This window comes from Fusarium falciforme, chromosome 7 (assembly GCF_026873545.1).
Source record: "Fusarium falciforme chromosome 7, complete sequence".
NCBI classification, from domain to species: Eukaryota; Fungi; Ascomycota; class Sordariomycetes; order Hypocreales; family Nectriaceae; genus Fusarium; species Fusarium falciforme.
Genome location: NC_070550.1, coordinates 890,822 through 911,619, shown reverse-complemented (window position 1 = coordinate 911,619; position 20,798 = coordinate 890,822). Strand labels below are relative to the sequence as shown.

Sequence of the window (20,798 nt, the reverse complement as noted above, 5' to 3'; positions counted from 1 at the left end):
CCGATCGTCATCATTACACTGAGATAGATATCGACCCATGAGTGTGTTGCTGGGGAAAGAGGAAATTTGCCTGCTAATTGATGTCTTTTGACTCTGGCAGATATTAATATATCAGACATGGCAGCTCTCATGCTTCCTCCGTCCCCGTGAAAAGTACGTACATACTCAACCCCTGAGTTAGTATAGTACCTACTACTTGAAGCTTATCATCCATTAGGTGCTTACATCCATGTTCTAGAATGCTGGATTGGCCATACGCGGACAGAGTTCGGCCCACTCTAATTGTCACAGCCAGGAAAAAAGTTCCAAGCTGCCGGCGTTCCGAAACGCGAACCAATAATCGCTCTGTGATTATCGGAACCTGAGACCCTGTTTGTTCATGGGCCCCGGTAAAGTGGCATGTCGCAATCAACGTTGGTCGCTACCAAAGCCAATCGACATTGAGCAGTGTGTACCACGCTATTTCATCCATCCAAACACAAGTACCTGGCAAAAACGGTAGAGGCGGTTTCAACTGCGGCTCTACCGGAGATGCAATCGATGCGTACTATGTAGCCCAACCCTCAAATACGAGGGCAAGCTGCCACATGAGGCAAGGCCCCCCAACTTGAAAAGAACTCAACCCACACAACCCGAAGCTGTCGCCCCTCGATATGGGCGAGAACAATCGCAGAACCGGTTGCAATCTTGAGCGGCTAGTACCAAAAGGGCAGGAGGTCAAGTCTTTGGTCTGTTGCAATGAGCCCACGGGACGGGAGCCAACAACCGGATATAACACACATGAGGTAAAGTGCCAAGAGAGAGGAATCCGTCTTTGCAAAAGATCCCCCGGGACACTGGGAGAGTCCATCGCCGCTTTACCCGACCAGGGTTCTAGAATCGACAGACGTTGCATTGGCTCATTGTCAAGGGCGATGGTATCAACCACCACGAATCCGACGATGAAGTTTTAGATAGATAAGAGCAAGTCAATCCTCGGCGATAGGATGAGTTTCAAGCACCAGGCACATCAATTCAACGAAGCGACGCAACAAAGCTGTTGTCTGTTACACGACAGCTTCTCCTCTTTACCAACATGTCGTCCACCGACGTTGATCCCAAGGGGCCTCAGGGCCCCGTGGACACTTTTGAGACCTCGGTTTTCCCAGTTTCCACCCCGGATGCTGTCGATGAGAAGACCGTTGACTCCTCCAAGATCCATAATGTGTCTAGTGGAGACCACAGTGACGAAAGCGATCGCGATAGCAAGGATGTTATCATCGTCACCGGCGCCGATGCCGCTCGCCACCTGCTACCCATGAGAGACGACCACGACAATGCCTTGACGTTTCGAAGTATGCTTTTGGCCTCTGGCCTTGCCTGCTTCCAGGCCGTCATGTATCAGATCTACATTGTTAGTAGACCAGGATCTTCAATTCTCTCTACCCACCACTGAACTGACCTGTCAACCAACAGTTTAAACCTACCAACATCACCATTCAGGGAACCTTTATCGTCCTCATCTCGTACTTCATCGGCAATGCTTGGGCCTTCTTTCTTCCCCGTGGCGACAAGATCGAAGCTCGATGGAGAGCCGAAGGCAACACAGCCCGGCTTCCCTTCTGGATTAGGGTCATCAAGTTCATTAACCCTGGACCCTGGGGTCTGAAGGAGCATGCCATCTGTTCCATCACAGCTACTTCGGCTTCCAATGCTGCCGCTAGTGTCCAGGTCTTTGCTGCCCAGGACCTCTTCTACGATATGCCATTGAGCGCGACTACGGTTATTCTGAGTACCATCTCCATTGGTCTGTTCGGCTACGGTATCTGCGGTGTCATGCGCCCAGTTACTGTCTGGCACGTAGATGCTGTCTACTGGAGTAACTTACCCACTGTCAAGACTCTACAGGGACTTCACTGGCAGGAAATCAAGAACTCCAAGCCTCTGCGTTATTTTTGGTACAGCTTCACCGGCATGTCGATTTATGAATTCTTCCCCGCCTACATCTTCCCTTGGCTCAATTCGATCTCAGTTCCGGTACGTACTAGCCAAGACGAAGCATCGTTTTGCTATTGCTCATGTGTGGAATTTAGTGTTTGGCCGCCATGAAGGCGACTGGCGACAAGGCTGCGACACTCACTCGCATTTTTGGTGGTGCTACCAACAACGAGGGCCTTGGTCTCTTCAGCATCTCTCTTGACTGGCAATACGTGAGTTGCCTGTTCTGTCACACTTGTGTCTTGTAAAACCTGACAGCTCTAGATCACATCATTCAACACCTCCCTTCCTCTCCCTCTCCAGGCTCACATGGCAGTTGGATTTTTCTTTTGCTACATCATCATGGTCGGTATCTACTATGGCAATGGATGGGGAGCCAAGTCACTTCCCTTCATGTCCACGCGACTTCTCTTGGAGAATGGTACAACATACCCCATCGCCGAGGTGTTCGAAGACGGCGTTCTCAACGAACAGCGCTTGTTTGAGTATGGTCTTCCCAGGTTGACGGGAACATTTGCCTTTGCCATGTTTATGGCTAATGCTGCTGTGAGTACCAAGCTTTGATCCGTTTTATTGCTTTGTCTCACTTTTTGGAAGATCGGAGCCCTTCTGCTTCACTGCATCTTATTTTGGGGCAAGGATGTTGTCAAGGCTTTCAAGAGCGCAAGGGAAGGCCGATATGATGATGTTCACCATGACCACATGGCAAAGAACTATAAAGAAACCCCCTGGTGGTGGTACATCTCCATTCTGGTTGGTAGTTTCATCCTTGGCCTCGTCGTCGTCATCAAGGAGAACATTACCCTTCCAGCCTGGGCATATGTGGTCTCGCTCATTATGGGTATTATTATTGCGCCAGTGGTAGGTTTGCTCTGCTTGACTATCATTTGTGTGAGCCTATGTTGACTGTGTTATTTCCAGAGCACTCTGCTTTACTCTCGTTATGGAAATGGAATTGCCACAAACAATCTCTCCAAAATGCTGGCTGGTCTTATGCTGCCAGGAAAACCTGTTGGCAACATGTACTTCGCTGCTTGGTCTCACAACGTTATTTCTAATGCTGTCAACCTGTCTGGTGATCTCAAGATGGGAGAATACCGTAAGTGTCGGTTCCAAAATGATGAAACATTCACTAACATACCAACAAAGTCAAGATCCCACCTCGCGTCATGTTCCTCACTCAAGTCTGGGGAACCATCCTGGGAGGCTTCATCAACTACGCCATCATGATCAGCATCGTTGGCAGTAACCGAGAGCTCCTCCGTGATGGCGATGGCAACTCGTCCTGGAGTGGCGCTACGATGCAGTCGTACAACACCAACGCAACCTCTTGGGCCCTCGCGGGTTATTTGTATAAGATTGGTAAAACTTATCAGATTGTGCCTTTCGGTTTGCTTGTTGGCGGTGGCTTGGTCACCCTCCACCGAATCTTCTACAAGGTCAGTCACCCCGAGTCATTCTCTCGAACCACAACTGACGTGACCTAGTTCTACCCCAAGATCAAGAACTTCGATGTCGCAGACATCAACTTGCCCCAGTTTATCCAGTTTGCTGGTTACATCCCCTACAACCAGAGCCAGACTTGCGTTATCTTCAGTCAACTGATCGCAGGCTTCTTTGTCCAGTTCTACCTCCGAAACTATCGCCCACGCATCTTCAAGGACTACTCGTACCTGGTGACTGGTGCTTTTGATGGAGCCAGTCTTACCGTTCTCTTCATCCTCTCCTTCGCTGTCTTTGGCGCCGGTGGACCTGGACATCCTTTCCCTACCTGGTGGGGAAATAACGCCGATGGGAACTATGATCACTGTCCCGTACCTGAGTAGGGTTTGCGGAGGCATGGGTGAAGCTGATTGTTATGAATATGGGTATGCTATGAGGTTGAATTACTTGAATGGGACGAGTGTCTACCTGAAGCAGGGATAATGACTATAGTCCTGGGGGCTTCCTCTACCTGTTATCGCATCCAGTCTTATAGTTGACAGTAAATCGGCAGCCATCACCATAATGAACACTGCCGCATCTACCACAATCTCCCTTCGTACTATTTCTCAAGTCCTGGTACTTCCACCACATTTCGTTACCACTGAGAACACAGTTTTTGCCTGTAACAAAGACAACACACCCATTGCCACTTGAATCGCCCCAGCAGTTACCATCGATGCCTTTGCCGTCGCCATAGTTTTTGTCATCGTTGCGGATCAACGAGTTGACAGCGTGGTCACAATACTTGGCGTACATGTTTTTCCAGGATGGAAGATCACAGATCCCACTACCGTCACAGTCGTACGTTGTTGGGTATTGCGTTGGCTTGGGCTCGGTTTTGGTAGTACTGGTAGGCTCATCGTCGTAATCGTCTTTAGTCAAGACGCCGTTTGGGGGTTCCCCGTAAATTGCTGTAAAGAATTTCTCGACCGCGTACCACGCGTAAGTGTCGGCTATGGAGGTACGTGTTAGCAGAAAGGTATTAGTTAGGAGGGGCTTCCTCACCGTTGTAAATTGTCCGTTTACGGACTCTTTTCTTCGCCGCAAGCTTCTCGACCCCTTTGGGCATGTACGCTTTGTACTCGTTCGTCTGCTGATCCTCAGTCCAGTACTCATCTATGATAACCACATCCTCCTCTAGCGCAAAGGTCAGCAAAATCCAAGTCACATGTCCGTCCAGATAAATGTTCCCGACTTACTTTTTCCCGATCCGATGGTTCCAGTAGATATAGATGGGAGATGAACCATCTCGTGGAGCAACAGCCGGTATTTACCATTCATGTCAACTGAAGATTTCCGTAACGACTTGTCCCTGTCAAGCTGTTCTTGGACAGCCGCTAGGTGCTCCTGTCCTGGTAGGAAGAAGGTATCGCATAGAACAATGGTGCCGCCTGGGGAACTTGTTGCATCGTCAAAGGCATAGCCGCCAATCTTCTGCGTTTTGCCATTTTGCAAAGTCAAATCTCCGCATGTCTGATTCAAGTCCCCGTTGTAACGTGGAATATCCTCCTTGCAGGATATGCGAATCTTTCTCTTATCCCTTTCCGAAGGATACAAATACAATCTTTTGAGATTCGTGAAAACATCTGCATGATCCAACTTAGTATGGGATGAGAAATCGATGGTTGATCCGTACTTCTAATGAATGCTTCATCAGCCTTCCTATCCGGCATGTCGGCTCCGAAATTTCTCGTCTCTAGCAGCCCATCTGAATCGAAGGGAGGCATTCTTTTCAGGATCGTGACGATGTCTAGCCATGCCTGGCGGATGGCTTTTTTCTGGTCATACTTGCAGTTGCGGTATTCCTCGAAAGGGTTATGGTAAATTGAGTCATGGTCATGGTCATGGCCAGGGTCGGCACTGGCAGCTCGGGGGCCCAGTGTAACGCCCAACACTTCTCCCTTTGCCCAGTCCAAGAAGGGTTCGCCTTCGACCTGCCAGCAGTCCGTATTATCGTAGTCGCCTTTGACCGCCATGACTTGAGGATTGAAGTTGTAGATGCCATCGTGGCAAGTTTTGGCTAGACACCTTCCACGATCTGTCCCAGCAACAATGGTCTTGCCATTCTGGATAACGAGTCGCTGAGTGCCCTCTTGAATACCATCCTCGACAGTGCCATAGTTGAGGCCCGTCTCCAGAACCTTGGAGCTGATACTCTTGCCATTACTTACAATGTCGACTGTCCAGCCAGCCGCGTTAGCTGGAACAACCAGAGCCCAATGCAAAGCATCCTGGCCGGCATCGGTACCGTTTGGTGCTTGGAAGTATTTGACATTCGAGTCTCCTCCAGGACAGATTGTACCTTGGAAAATACTCTTGTGCCATAAAGCTCCCTGTGGCAAAGATTCATCTCTCTTGGAAAAGGCAGGGATCAGTGATCCACCGTTTTTCCAAGCATGAATGAATGCAGAGTATAGAGACTGGAGGGCAGTGTGGTCGGAACCCTCGGGACTGGCGTATTGATTAGGTTGTGCGTCGGTGTTTTGTTCGGGCCACAAGTTGCCAAAGTGATGGCTTTCTGGTCCGTCGTTCTGGGGCATCTTAGCTTCCATATGTCAGATCAGATTGTGCAAAACAAACCCATGTCAGAAGCTGAACAATATCAGGCTGGGGGTCCATGCTAAGGATATTTTGCATCCGCTTGACCATGTTCATCTCACCACGACGGTACAGATTGGCTCCGTACTGAATCTTCGGTCAGTCTTCGATCCACACGGTCACAGTTAAGTGGTATGACTTGCCGCATTCTTATACTGAAGCATGCTGACAGCTGGAACAAGTCAGTTTCATTAAAGAGGGATCATTATGAAGACAACATACGAATCATATAGCCTTTGCTTTTCTTCTGCAATGGACCCATGACCTTGATATCTCTGGACATATCGCCCTCGTTAGTACCATGCACTTCGGGCCAGGCGGACTCCCAAGCACTAGCTCCGTCGATAAGATCTCCCCAATAATCCCACCAGGCGGGATGGCTCTCCCAGAAGCCAGGAGTATCGTCGATGCCAGGCATAAAATACATCTGGTTGGCAAAGTCTTTCTTCCACGCGGCGAATTGTTTGTTAGTTTGATTGCCGGTGCTGAAGCCTAAGTGTTGTTAGCCTTGGTCTGTTATACATGAAGTTCAACTAACTGGTGATAAATGGAAAGTTGTTTGGGCCATAACGAAAGTATGAATCCCGCCCGAGATAGCTTCTCAGAATATCCTCGTATTCTTTAGGCTTCACAATTAAGTTAGCGAAACGATAAACAAGGCCGACAAATAGAAGCAAAACATACACCTCCGCAGTCGGAACCAAGCGACTTGTCGTAGCACCATGCGCCGGTTGCGTAAAGGTCCAGAGAAAGGGCCAGTCTGAACTTGCTTCCTTGACCAGCCAAGTAGTCGGCGTAGCCATACAGATGGCTAAGGGTGTTCGATACCCAATCCAGTTTAGGATATCCCACGTTGAGGACAAATCCATCGAGACTATGAGTTCGGATTAACTGGTCAGCCAAATCACCATAATTTCATCACATCGTCCAACATACCCCATCGCAATGGCATCGTCAATATCCTTGTGAGCATGTTCCTCAGTGATGTCACCCAGCTAGCATGAAAGTCAGCCGCCTCCTTAAACCTGGTGCGATTGGTCTTGGCTTTGACATACCATATAATGGGACAATACTGTCTTTGACGCAGCCCTCTCGTGGATACTGTGAGCTGCCGTGAGGCCAGCCGTCAGCCCGGAAAGGATGGATAAACGCATTGCGTCAAGTTGAATGGCGTTGCTTCACCTTAGGGGCACTTGGTAAAGCCTCGCGGAAATTGCTCATTTATACAGATAGATAGTACTGTCTTGGGGCGGTGCAACTGCCCTCACTTGATTTGAAATCTTGACTCAGACCCTGCACACCTTATGCAAAAATTGAAGTTAGGCTCCACCTGTTCCAATTATCCCAGCGTATCTACTCAGATTCGGCATGTCCGACAAGTTTGTGGGCGTCCCCTGGTCGGCTGCAAGTGGAACTCCATAATCTGTGGGAGGACCTTAATTGGCTCGTAAGATCAGTTTTGACCGCTTCAACAAGGCTGAGTTGAGTTCTCGAGAGGTGCAGGGGCATACCGAGAGCACCGACTTGCAGCCTTGTATCCGCTATCTGCCCAAAGGATTCATCGGGCCGAACTACCAGGATATCGGCACTCGCCTGATCTTTTATACCACCAATCACCTACAGTCTAACACTGGGACTGGGGAACTTTTCAAACGGGGTTACTCAGTGTCTACAAGATGATCCGCGTAGTAATCCTAAGAAGGCCTTATACGCAGGCCGGGATCCTGTGCAGGCCAATTGCCTGACATTAAAGGGGAGTAGCATAAATGGTCCCTTGCGTAGAGAGCATCTTCAACGGGCTGGAAAAGACGGAAGACCGGAAGACCTTGGGCAAAATTGGTAAGTGCACCCGTGGCGCCACACCCTTTAGATTGTCATTCATGTACTAGATGCGTTCCGAGCTTCTAAAACTTGGGAAATCGGAGCGCGTATAAGAACTCCCTTCTCCCCCCACTTACGCGTCGGCGTCTGTTCCTTTCACAGCGTGTCTATCAACGCCCGTTGCGGGGACAACCACCACAACCCTTGCCATTGAGCACTGACCAGCAAAATCACTTCGGATTAATGCTATTGCGGGATCGCTCCACTCCATGTTTCCTATCAAATGTCCATTCTCACAATGTCAACATCCATCCACCGCGACATGATTAATTCGGGCCTCATTACTCAGCACTGCCAAATCGAACAACATGACCAGTGCAGCTGTGAAACTAACGATGCGGTCGCACGGATGGAACATTAAGCTTCTTACGGCGCCTGGAGACGTTCCTTTCGCTGGCGTATTCTAACTGGCAATAGCTATTTGTATGACGTTTCGTGATATCATTGATGAGATGTATTTAAGTTTCGAGCTTAAAGATGAGAGCTTAGATATATGGAATGAAGTTTCTTTCGGCCGTTTAGATTTATGAAATATAGCTAAGGGTGAATATCTCACTCTTAAGTTTATTTAGGGTAATGGGTTACATTTATTAGTTCCCGCCTTTCTTGAGTTAGAACTTAAAGCTCCTAAAGACCATATAATCCTTTAATACCGAGTTGTCAAGTATAATAATTGCGGCTTATAACCTAATTACCCACCTAAGTGCTACTTTGCGGGTATATTAAGATAGTACGGTCTTCTTATGGCGATTCTTATTAACCCTTTCTAGCTAGATGTGCGTATCACACTTCTCCGTCAGCTAGAGCCATGCTACCTGCCTCTAAAGAAGGCCTTGAATGACCCTTGCTATGTGACCTACCCGCTCCGCAAGATAGTCCAAAGAAGGAAACCTGAATCACCCTTGAAGTAATTAGTATCTGGTTTTATATCACTGCGTAAGGATCTAGATATATATTAGGCCGATAAAGACTTTATCAATATGGTCGCGCCCCTAGAATATAATATCTTAGATTAAAGAGCTAAAATTACTATGGCTAACTTTCGCAGCTCCTGCCTTATATTAGCTAAGTAATATGCTGTTACTGGCATGAAAAGTTCGTGGTGTGATAGCCTGACTATTAGTCTTGCATTGCAGGCGTATTATATCGTGCCTTAGCTGCACTATTATATATACCCTGACCTAGAAGTTGATGCTGGCGAAGCGCAAGACGGCGGCGAGAGGGCAAGTCTAGGCTATTTAGAGTAGGCTTAGGAATATACCTAGGCATTAGAGAATGGAATCCTCCTCTTTAGTTATCTCTATGATATATTTGACTAGTAGCTCTTCTCGCTATACCTAGAGACTCTCTAAATCTGCGCTTCTATGCTATATGATATCCTTCTTGCGTGCTATGGCCGTAAAGCTAAGGTGTAGCGTCGTATAGATAGGGCTGCACTATGGCATTACTATGATATGCGCGGCATTGAGAATATGGCTGCTAAGATGCCTTTCGTAGAGTAGTTGCCCCGGACGGAGAGTGCTATGTTAATATTGGGTATTAATACTTCGCTTGAAATTTAACCTATGTTGGTCGGGATCGTAAGCTAGGGATATTAGCCTCGCCTTCTAAGTAGAATTAGGGTTAAGATGGGTAACATCTTGATGGTGACCCCTCGAAACGGGCGCGGTAGTCTAAAAAATAATATAACCCTGAGTTGCCAAGCTATTACATAGATTTGTCTAGACCTCTAAGTAATATACCTATGGACGACTTGTCTCCCTCTCCTGACCTCTTATGATTACGCAAACGCAAATAAGAAAATGAGCCACGGATCGCAGCTAATCACGATAGTTGTCTTACACCTTATAATAGCGAGGAATTTCTAGTAGATATGAGCTGGGAGCTAACAAGGATTGCAAGGCGGCGTAAATGGAGGACTGCAGGAACGTAGACGGTGGTGCATTTAGGGTCATATTGATTTACTCCGCCACGCTCAATTAGTATACGGATGAATGCAATCTCCTCATTGTTCACTTGCAGGCTCGGACATGGCCGTGAGTCTTGGCGATCAACCCAATTGCGTCAAGGTGATACTACTCGGTAGTACAGGCCACGCATAAATAGATAATATATTCTTTGTCACAGTTGAAGACCGGCCCTTGATGGGTTAACTGAGCCAAAAGACCTATGCGACGGCAAATATCACAGACATTATCGCCAAAAGGTGGTCTCATCTATAGGGTTAGTCAATCAATCAGTCTTACTAAGTCTAGAGCTATTAACGTTGTACTAGGCTTAACTCAGTGATAGACGTCTGATTTCAGGTGACTGGACTTGTAATCAGTGCAAGTTTATCTGCTCTAACTCACAGTAGACATGAACTCTAGTGGTTAGCAGCTGGTCCTACCGTACTGAATCAGTGCGGTGCTGCATTCGAGGTATAAAAAGCAGACTTGTATCCTGTCTCAACCGCCCTTTGTCTTTTTCTACCACTAAACAAACCTGATCTCCAACAGCCAGCGACATCACCAAAGTCCTCAACACGCACAACACAAGCACACACACACACACACAGTCCCGTTTCAGACGCTAAATCCAGGCCGACATGTGCCACCTCGTCGAGATCATCTACATCTGCATCCGTTGCGGTCGCGAAGTGGGAAGGGAGTGGGACGTTATACAATGTGATAGGGCCGAACTGTTGGAAATAGACCGCTGTTCCAACGAGAGATGCACTGAGAGTGAACGTCGAGAGTTTGCTTTTTGGACAAGCTGCGAGCACTGCGTTGAGGAAGAAAACAGAAGGCGAAGGAGAAGATACCGACGGGGAACTTGACCTCTGTCTGGCTGCTGGGAGGGTCTAGGGAGATGGCGGCGATGGTACTGATATGGAGTCGACTCTTGGGACACATATACCCACCCCAATAGCGTCCTTGAGCTCTAGTATTTTGCGGTATCGAACTATCCACGGCCGAACGTACCACTCTGAACAAGGAAATGTAGAGTACTGGTATGTATCTTGATGAAAAGCTGCTCTTAGCACCCTTGAAGAACGATATCCAGGTACCAGCATAGCTTTATTCGAGGAAATATTTTTATTCTAACCCGGTTCTTTAGAACGTCTTAGACGTCGGAACTGGGACAGGCATGGCCTCAAATCGAACCGTAGCAAGGACAACACCGCTAACGAAAGCCACTTAGGCACTTGGGCGATATATGCTTGGTCGTGAGGCTTCTCACTTAAGTATTTCTAATGTCCGTTCTTTAAGCTAGCGATTTCGCTGATGAGTTCCCCTCTGCAACGATTATTAGGACGGACCTCTCACCCATCCAACCTGCTTGGATTCCGCCAAACCTCACGTTGTAATAGTCTACAGCACATTCATATATCTTGGAGACTGACCCCAACCCGACAAAATCGAGGACTGTAACCTCACGTGGACCTTTGGGCCTGATTAGTTTGACTACGTGCATATGCGCTACTTGTTCGGAAGCATCACAGATTGGAATGCCTTGTTTAGCAACGCGTACCAGGTATGCAAGCCTGGCGGTTGGAGTGAAAGCTACGAGCCAACGGTCGTGGCAGAGAGTGATGATAACACGCTTCCGCCTGGTAGCGCCCATAGCGAATGAGGGAAGTTCTTCATGAAGGTGGCCAAGAAAATGGGTTGCAGCTGCACTGTCGTTGAAGATAATGCGCAGAATAAGAGCATGGGAGCTGCTGGATTGGTCAATATTCAGTATGTCGACAACAAGGTGAGATTACAGTCCTTGGTTTTTGTTTTAGAGAATATGAAAGGGCCAATGCCAACGACGAATTCAAGGTCCCGATTGGGGGCTGGCCCAGAGACCCAAAACAAAAGGAAATCGGTCAACATCTGCAGGCATCTCTTGAGCAGGATGTAGAGGGATATGTGCTTTCCGCGGCGAGCCAGCTTCGGGGATGGACCAAGGAGGAGGTTGCCGTATACTGCGCTCAGTTCCGACGTGAGAGGCGTTCCGGCAGATGCCATGCTTTCTTTCGGCAATGAGTCATTTGGGGAAGAAAGCCAGAGTAGCATGGATATTTGCTATGTCGATTTTCTTTCTGTGTCTTATATTTGTTTTCGACACAAGTAAGGTCTTGTTATCGAATAAGCAAGTAATATATATCGTGCAGGACAAGCTTGTGTCTCACACAGGCATGTGTGACAAAAGTTGCTAAACCTCTTTTTCTTTGTTAATTAATTAAGTAAAACTCATCTGATAATCGTGTCCGAGTTTAATAGCGACGGCAAAACTCTTCTTGCCCTTTAAAATCACCTAAAACTAAGGCTCCGACTAGCTGCCTCAGTGTATAGATTCTGCCCTAATCGCTACGAAAACCATGCTATCCATGTCACAACCCCATATCGTAGTCACATGCCAAGGGCCTCACTCACCTTCCATGGAGTTGAATCGCTGCTGGCCACGGAGTCAAGGCCAGAATCTTCATGCGGGATTTACACAAGTTGATCAAAGCGGTTTCCCGCCATGCCATTCCAAATTTGGCATTTAACCGCGTCAGACGTGTCAGCCAAGACAACAGAAGATATGATGGTCTTGGTCATATATTGGAGCGTTCATTCGGCATTTATCAAGGCCTTCTTATTTGGGAGCATGTGAGGGGGATGGATTTCTCAGTTCCCCGAGTTTAGTTGGCCATTGGGAGGAGAGTGTGATGAGCTAGTGAGTTAGGGAACGTACCGTCGTCACCAAAGAGCGTGATTCCCAGTAAAAGTGATCGAAAATTGGTCTAGGAACGGAATTCTTACACAGAAAGATGTGGAGAAGCCGTGACGAGATTTCGTCGCCCACATACCAACTCGGGCGCCATCAGCATCAGCGAGAGCAAGTTTCCAGTCTCAACAGCTCTGATTGACTTCCTTTCAACCTTTGCCAATACGCTGCCCACAAGTGGCCTCGAAACTGCACGAGAAATCTCAACCTTCACGGTTAAAGACCATCGTCAGATAATTATGAGAACATCAGGTCTGCGGCTCTCAACCCCATACCTGTCAGGAATTCAGATCCATCCGTGGCCCCGCCATGGTTCTCCGTATCTGGCGGTTCTCCTTTTCATCTCGATGTAAGTGCTCTCCTGGCAACCTCACCGGATGATCCAATGCAACCGGCAGCCCGCGGTGCCTGCCACGCAGCATGACAAGGCACAAAACAAGCTTGCTACCAGTGTGCCAGGCTCCGGAGAACCTATACGCGTCCCTCGGAATGCCCACAGAGATACCGACCGTGCCATAGGCTGACACAACCTCAAACATAATGTTGAAGACTGAAAATGCTACTGGGCCCGCCAGGAAGTGCGAAGTTTCGATTGTAGTGATCACTAGGACTGCCAGCACCAGCCACCAGATATCGTGAGACATCTGCCCGTGGATTTGCTGGCTGATGAAGCCGATTCGACTGTTTCGTCTGCTGCTACCGGCGTCCGGGCGGTCCAGTGTGTGGCCGTTGTAGGACTTTTTGCTGTGCATTGCCGCGGACACGATGGCAAAAACCGTCACACAGCCATGACGAGCATCATCATGCTTCCGGCCTAGACAAAAGAAAAAAATAACTGCCAATCCGGTGAGCAGTACGGCAGCGTCATGTCAGATTTTGAGAGCTTACGAAGATAGGCATATTGCAGCAATTGTCAAGCGCCCAGACAGAGAGAGACCTGGGCATGTTCGTCGTTTCCATACACAGCCTAGGCGGCAAGTTCAACAAAAACTGGCGTCAGCATGGCTATTATGAGCTTGATCCCGTCATTCCCTCGGGCGAAAAACAGGGGCCACATTTGGGTGCAGACTGCGCCGTCGTAAGTTCCTATTTACAATAAAAGATACGGCATCTCGTGTCAATAAACCTTCCTGTTCAAGCCTTGCCACCTTTCAACTTATCCTTTACATTCTCCACTTGAAGAGCCTCCAATCGCTTCTGCTCTTCTGCAACTTCAACTTCAACGGGGGCGTCGATATGTTCCTTGAACTCTGAGCGAGGGTCTATAGCCCAAAAGGCGACTGGCACGGCAGTTTGTCAGCAGAACTCAACAACCGGGCTGATATAGGTGGGATAATTACTGAATACGCCAGGTAGGCACAAACAGGCGGCCGCAATCCAGCAGTTTCTGAACGCAATTCCGTAGGCCTTCATCTGACCACCTTGGGCTGCAGCGATGATGTCGGGTGTCACACCAGAGATCTCGGAGAGTGCTCCATCGTCGCCACCTGTCACAGCTGAAATCAGAGCATCCATATATGAAGCCGAAAAGCCAAGAGGAATGACTGCTGCTGAGATTTTCTTGCGTAGCTCCGTGGAAAGGCTGTCGTGGAAGATGGCGTTGTTGATGGCTAGGCCAACGACGCCGCCGATTGGTCGAGCGACGCTGACAAGCCCGGATACCAGAGAGATCAATTCTGGCGGCGTGGTCAATTGTGCAGCGACCATGAAGGTTGGTATGGTACCTCCGAGGCCAAGACCAGCAAAGACGGCATAGCCCCAATAGTTTGCCTCAGGCGTCGAGGGTGTGGTCGTCGCCATGAGAACGTTGAATAGGACTATTAGGGCTAAACAGAGGATGCCAGGCATGCGAACAATCCGGTACTTGGTTGATGCCCAGCCGAAGATGATGGTGGCTAGACCACCAACTATGAAAAACATGCCGAATGCGATGCCAGAGATTAACATATCATTTCCAGTAAACATGCCGAACTGCTGCGCGAAATAAGTATTAGCGGTATAGAAGGAAACCCCGTCAATCCACACAGCTAGGAGCGAGATAACTATATTGCGGTGGGTGAAAACGGCGTGATTAAAGATACCTTGACGAACATGTTAGCAATGATGATATCCGATGCCGGTGGGCAAGGACTAACTTACCATCCTTTTTGACCAGCCACTCGTAGAGAATAAAACCGATAATCAAAACCATACCCAGAACGAAGGGAGCAATGATGTGTGCGTCAGACCAAGGGTATGGATTCTTAGACCACGAAAGGGCGATAGAAAATAGGGTCAATCCAGGAGCGAAAAGCGTATAGCCGACCCAATCTAGTCTCCGCAGCTTCTGGGTCAGCTTAAGCGAGACTTGTTCTTCTCTTGGCGGTGGATAATAAAAAAACAGGATTCCTAAGAATGAGAGACCAAAGAAGGCCGCCACAACATAGAAAAACACCCTATAGTTTTCAAGGCGGTTATGTCGAAGTAGTAGTCCGCCCATGACCAAACTAAGGATCCCACCGATGCTGGACGACATATTGATGGTCGACTGAGCAATAGAGCGTTGGCTCCGAGGGAGGATCTCTGACGGTACTGCAAACAAGACAGGCGTGGCACCATAGCTGATACCAATCAAGACAAACCCGGCAATCACGGTTGCGACATTCTGGGCTCGGGCAACCACCATGGTACCTGCGAAGCCGATAGTGAGTAGCACTATGAGAACCCATCTTCTACCCCAGTAATCAGCCATCTGGGACACAGGCAGACAGATTGCAATTCCGAGGAGGTTGATGGATTGGTTGAACCACATGGTCTGCGAGGCGCCGCCCAGAAGCTGGGCAATCGGTTGGGCTAGGAAGCCCGAACCGATGACGGCTGTGAGTTGAGAGAAGTAGGCAAAGTTGACGCACTACGTGATTGTCAGTCCTGCGCTCCTGTGCCAACGACGGAAGGCACTTTACAATAACGACGATCCATGTCTTCACATGGACCTTGACAGCCTGCTTCGAGGTGGTCTGGGCATCTGAGTCTTCCTCCATGTTGGCTTGTGGAGCACAAGTTCCCATGTGGGGGATCTGCGGGGAGAGCTGTGGGGTGTGGAGAGTTGAGAGATATAAGGCCCAAGTCACGAAACGTGGGGTACAACCTTGACGAAAGACCTTGACCGCGGGAAGAGTTCACATTATATGTGCGAATCAACGCCTCCATTGCCAACAGCAATTAGACACAAGGCCGGGGTGGTCGGGATTTCCAAAACGGAAAAGTGCTCCAGACATCCGACGGCGTTGTTGCATATGGGGCCGGGGTATCACAGCAAGCGGCCCCGGAAACTTGGCGTTATTCAGCTGCGCAAACTTCAGCGCAGTCTGTGGAAATTGGCCCCCGTCAAGGCTGATAGGTACTGTACATACGTTTCCTTCCCAGAGGCCTGGGGTAGTGGGTAACTTGACAATCCCGGATGCTCCGCGGGTCCGGGGTAATTAGCTCCCTTGGGTCCATTCATCGGCATTCTCAACAAGGTTAGTCACCGGTCTTCCCGACGTGACGGAAACCCCGGCTATTAACCACTCATCGAGCGGATAATTCTAGGTCAAAAGGGGGAATTTAACTTGCTAACTAACTAGTACTGATCCTTTCCGTCACTTTGTAATTACTCAAACACTAGAGACCACTTCATCTTGAAACGCTCCCAACTGAGAAACCGGCTTGCGAAATCACCATGTCCCTCATCGAACCGAATCAATCCTTGTTCAAGTCAGTCAAAGACAAGGTCATCGTCATCACAGGCGGTGCCCGTGGAATAGGTCGCTCTGCCGCCCTTGCCTTTCACGGTGTGTTGAGCAGTTACTCTACTCTCGTAAATGCTCTGCTAACCTGCTGCTATTGGAAAAGGCCATGGTGCAAAGGTCGTGGTTGGCGATCTAAACGCGGAAGAGGGCAAGAGCTTGGTTTCACTGTTGGGGGAAAACCTACGTTTTGTCCAGTGCGACGTATCCAAATATGGGGATCAGCTTGCGCTATTCCAAGAGGCAGAGCGGTCCTTTGGCCGTGTTGATATTGCCATCGCAAACGCTGCCGTTGGCAAGCTTCCTGACCCGCTCACAGTGATCGAGGATGTCAATGAGGAACCCCCTCTCCCCGAGGTGGATATCAACCTAAGGGGTGTCCTATTTACCAGTCGGATCGCGATGCACTACCTGAGGCAGCACGGTGGAGGTGACCTTATCCTTATCAGCAGCATAGGAGGATTCAAGGAAACGGCCGACCTCACGCCCTATCTCGCCACCAAGCATGGCGTCATTGGAGTGATGCGAGGGCTCCGCATGACCTCTCTGAAGAACGATGACGTCCGAGTCAACGTTATTTGTCCCTGGACAACACGTGCGTAGCATGACTTGAATGATCGTGAGATTGAGCGCTGAAGCTGTGGCAGGAACAATACTCACAAAAGCTATCGCGGCTGCTTGGGAAGAGTTGGGACTGCCAATGAACGAACCTGAGGATGTGGCAACCTCCATGTTGATCTGTGCTACAGCGGGTCGAAGTGACGGCGCAACCCACAACGGAGCTGCCATGCCTTTTCATGGAAAGATCCTGCTCGTAGCAGGAGGACAGTCGTACGAGATTGAAGACGCATTGCAAAGCCTAGAGCCTCGGTGGCTAGGAGAGAATAACAGCCGAGTCATTGCGATGGGCCAGGACTTTCTGCACAATGGAAAGACGTCTTGGCAGTAGTCTGCCAATTCTCAGCGTCACGAACCCTCGTTGTGACTACTCAGGGACATTTGGATAGTAAATCAAGAGACAGTAGCATGATTGCCGTGATCAGGACGATTTGTCCATGTGTGCTAGTCTGATGTTGGTGAGCTCAACGAGTACGAAGCTTCTCCAAGCATGCGTCTGAGATATAAATGTCACAGTTGGTGGATGAAAGCCACCCACTTACTTATGGATCCACAGCTTCAAGCACAATGGACTCAGGTTGAAAGATAAGAAGGGGTTGATTGTAGATGAAGATAAGTCAAAGCACGTGATAATGGAGTGAGGTAGACAAGTGAATGAGAGAGAAAAGCGTCATCAAGGGGCCACGAACATTCGAGCGCGTCCTCAACTAATAAAGAGGCTAGTTTAAATGTGGCTATTCCACCTATCAAACAAGATGACCTATCCAGCGCCCGAGCTGTTGCACATGCCTCCTCTACCCAGATTGTCACAAGACTGCACCACGAGAGTCAGAGTGGTGTTACGGATCTGTTGCAGATACGGCAGCAGGTCTAGTATCATAGCTTCGTCTCGTGAAATATAATGAGGGCGAGGGAGGAAGGATGCCAAGAGATAGAGACGAATCAATCAAATAGTCTATTCTTGTCTATCTTAAAATCCACGATCTATCTTGACTTGCCCACCCCCGTATCCGACATCTAAAGGCGTGGCTGGCTTGGTGGTGCGGTGCACCACGTTACATGTTCGCCTTGGGTCGCCACCTTGCATAAGGATGATTATCCGAATCAGACACCAGATGATCAATAGCAAGCGTATTAACCAATCCCGGGTGAACTTGAGAGAGGTGGGTGACACCGCATAGCCTCATAGTCGTCTCGAGCTCGTCTTTGAGGACTATTGATTCCAAAACGTTAGTACAGTTTTCCCCAGTACCACAAGATGCCGGACTTACTCTGAACATATTTCTCAATGCCCTCCTGACCATAGTTGAGGGCATACAGGAATCCTCTGCCAACGCCCACCCCCTTTGCACCAAGGCACAATGCCTTGAAGATATCGGTTCCACGGCGGATTCCTCCATCAATCAGCACCTCGAGTTTATCAAACACCTCCGGACAGCTTTTCTGCAGCTCAAGAAGCACAAGAATTGACGCCGGAGTTGTGTCTAGGTTTCTTCCACCATGGTTGCTAAGCACAATGCCCTCTAGCTTATGCTCAACCGCGAGTTTGGCATCCATTGCCGTCATGACGCCTTTCAGAACGATGGGACCGCTCCAATGCTTCCGCAGCCAGGCAATGTCCCCCCAATTGAGCGAGGCATCTACAAAGCCGCCAATTGAGCGCGCATAGCCACCGCTCTTCTGATTGCCTTTCCCCTTGAAGCTATTCGGGATTTGCACATCGTCTTGGTCCTTGGCTCGCTCATCCGCCTCTCGCTTGCCCGGAACAGGGCTGTCAATGGTGACGAATATAGCCCTAACACCCAGGGATTTGACCCGTGAGAGCAGATCCTCGCTTTTGGTACGGTCCTTATTCACGTATAGCTGGAAAAAGAAGGGCTGGTGTGAACCCCCCGCCTTGACGATCTCGTCTGTAGGGTAAGACGCCGATGTAGAGATGGCCTGGATAACATTGTTTTCTCCGCATCCTCGAGCGACAGCGATTTCGCCGTCTGGGTGCACTAGCTTGGCCATCGCTGCCGGTGAGATGTAGAAAGGGACGCCGGTTCTGCAGCCTAGTATTATTTGCTCAGTGCTGACTTTGGTCACGTCGATCAGCAAGCGAGGACGCAGCATGATCTGGTCGAAACAGGAAGCGTTCATGCGCTTGGTGATGACGTCTGCGGCCGCCGAGGAATAATAAGCCCATGCCCTTGCGGCGAGGGTCTTTGACGCTACCTCTTCAAAGTCGAATGTGCTGATTATCCTGTCTAGCGAAGGCTTGTGGCTGGATGTTGAGTTGGGAGGGGCCATTGCAATCGCTGGACAAGGTGGGAGGGCCAGTTTTTCCATGGTATTCCGGTTGACGATACCCTTGAGCTTGTCTTGACTAAGGTTTTCGGTCAATGTAGTCGGCGGGTGGATGTTAGAATACGCATCTGTGGCGTCTTTGCCCGCGTACTTGAGGATAACTTTGCATGCTTTTAGTGCCAGTCAATCAATCTCGGAAAGCAAACTTCAACATACTCCCAAAGCCCCCTGGGTGACTGGGGGCAAACTCTGTGACGTCCCATGCCTTGCCCGCCACCACGATCCACAAGTCCGACGCGTTGTCGTGCTTGGCAATCTCGGCCGCCGTTAGGACCTCGGAGCTGGTCATGTGAGACTGGAACGTCTTAGCAGACTTCTTTCTGTTGGATCCAAAACAGGAGCCAAACTCACCATGGTGGCAGAACAGTGTGCGAGGGTTCAATGTGATGTTGCTGCCTCACCGGGACCCATGAGGCATTACACTATATAATGGGCGCCATGCACAAACTCGAATCCAACTCACTCACTTGGTCAATGTGTCGAGGCCGACAGGGGAAGCTAAAAAGCCGAAGAGGAGCGGATTATGCCGGGATCGGCTTTTCCCCGTACAACAATGCCGCATGCATCCCCAGCCATTGCCTATTTAGCCTCGTGCTCAATCAATATCTGCTCATCGGATATTGAAGCTCTTATTAACTTGCCGAATTACCGCATCAACTTGAGAAGTCGAGGGGCCTGGCAACGCGGGCCGGCCCCGCTCGCTATGCCCTCACCGCAGGAGCCAATTTGCACTCTTTTTGTACATTCAAGTTGATTGGATATAGCTTCGAGGGGCAGAGATGGTGCTAGAACAGAGAGATACGAATTCCCAAGTGATGTCGCGGCGGAGGTGCAGTCCAAAGCCAACGCACTCTTGCGAGAAGAAGGTTCGTGTCTTGCTTTTTCTCCTCAATCATGGCATTTATGACCGAAAACCAAATACGAGGGGATCTCGGAAGAGTTTGAGAGTTGAAGCCATCGATTAATAGGGCCAACCGTATATTTCTGAGGCATCGGGGCGGTTTCTCGTCAAGAGAAGACTATTGAAGTGTGGTGGAAGCATCGCCATCGCATCCTCAGCCTCATCCCTCACCTCACGAGACTACTTGGATGCCTCACTGGCCGAAGCTGGAGGATGAGCTGTTTCAACGCTTTGTCCAATGTCGGAAGGAGAAGAAAGTCATTCACTATGTACTGATTTCGGGTTGCTCAACTCCGAGAAGCGTCAATGGAATCGTGAAATGGCGAGTCACTAACCATGCCCAAAGGACCCCAGAGTAATACTGTTAGATTCTGGATAGCTTCCTTCGCTTCCTTCTGTAAAATACCCAAAAGAAATTATCCCCACATCTAGCAGTTGCCCCACGAACTTGGAGACAAGTGGCATAACTTCTCCGGTTTTGG

General features: G+C 49.2%; 5 protein-coding genes across 5 annotated transcripts; 2 read left to right on the top strand and 3 right to left on the bottom strand.

Annotated features, from left to right (window-relative positions):
• Positions 1–1,075: 1,075 nt before the first annotated feature.
• NCS54_00890400 (Hypothetical protein) lies at positions 1,076–3,803 on the top strand (the record flags this gene model as incomplete). The annotated part of the gene is made up of 8 exons (XM_053154269.1): positions 1,076–1,393; positions 1,456–2,016; positions 2,073–2,189; positions 2,242–2,523; positions 2,575–2,838; positions 2,899–3,076; positions 3,127–3,416; positions 3,465–3,803. 8 exons carry the CDS (start codon positions 1,076–1,078, stop codon positions 3,801–3,803), a joined length of 2,349 nt encoding a protein of 782 aa, XP_053010244.1.
• A 124-nt stretch (positions 3,804–3,927) lies between these two features.
• Positions 3,928–7,214, bottom strand: NCS54_00890300 (Hypothetical protein; the record flags this gene model as incomplete). The annotated part of the gene is made up of 11 exons (XM_053154268.1): positions 3,928–4,415; positions 4,468–4,599; positions 4,662–5,048; positions 5,099–5,993; positions 6,043–6,147; positions 6,204–6,232; positions 6,283–6,552; positions 6,599–6,686; positions 6,745–6,934; positions 6,997–7,055; positions 7,116–7,214. The coding sequence occupies 11 exons, from the start codon at positions 7,212–7,214 to the stop codon at positions 3,928–3,930; spliced, it is 2,742 nt and encodes a 913-aa protein (XP_053010243.1).
• Positions 7,215–13,815: 6,601 nt separating this feature from the next.
• NCS54_00890200 (MFS domain-containing protein) lies at positions 13,816–15,701 on the bottom strand (the record flags this gene model as incomplete). The annotated part of the gene is made up of 4 exons (XM_053154267.1): positions 13,816–13,961; positions 14,046–14,762; positions 14,821–15,571; positions 15,624–15,701. The coding sequence occupies 4 exons, from the start codon at positions 15,699–15,701 to the stop codon at positions 13,816–13,818; spliced, it is 1,692 nt and encodes a 563-aa protein (XP_053010242.1).
• A 680-nt stretch (positions 15,702–16,381) lies between these two features.
• Positions 16,382–17,397, top strand: NCS54_00890100 (Hypothetical protein; the record flags this gene model as incomplete). Its single annotated transcript, XM_053154266.1, has 3 exons — positions 16,382–16,493; positions 16,555–17,043; positions 17,096–17,397. The coding sequence occupies 3 exons, from the start codon at positions 16,382–16,384 to the stop codon at positions 17,395–17,397; spliced, it is 903 nt and encodes a 300-aa protein (XP_053010241.1).
• A 724-nt stretch (positions 17,398–18,121) lies between these two features.
• NCS54_00890000 (Hypothetical protein) lies at positions 18,122–19,769 on the bottom strand (the record flags this gene model as incomplete). The annotated part of the gene is made up of 4 exons (XM_053154265.1): positions 18,122–18,279; positions 18,338–19,516; positions 19,572–19,710; positions 19,767–19,769. 4 exons carry the CDS (start codon positions 19,767–19,769, stop codon positions 18,122–18,124), a joined length of 1,479 nt encoding a protein of 492 aa, XP_053010240.1.
• Positions 19,770–20,798: the final 1,029 nt, after the last annotated feature.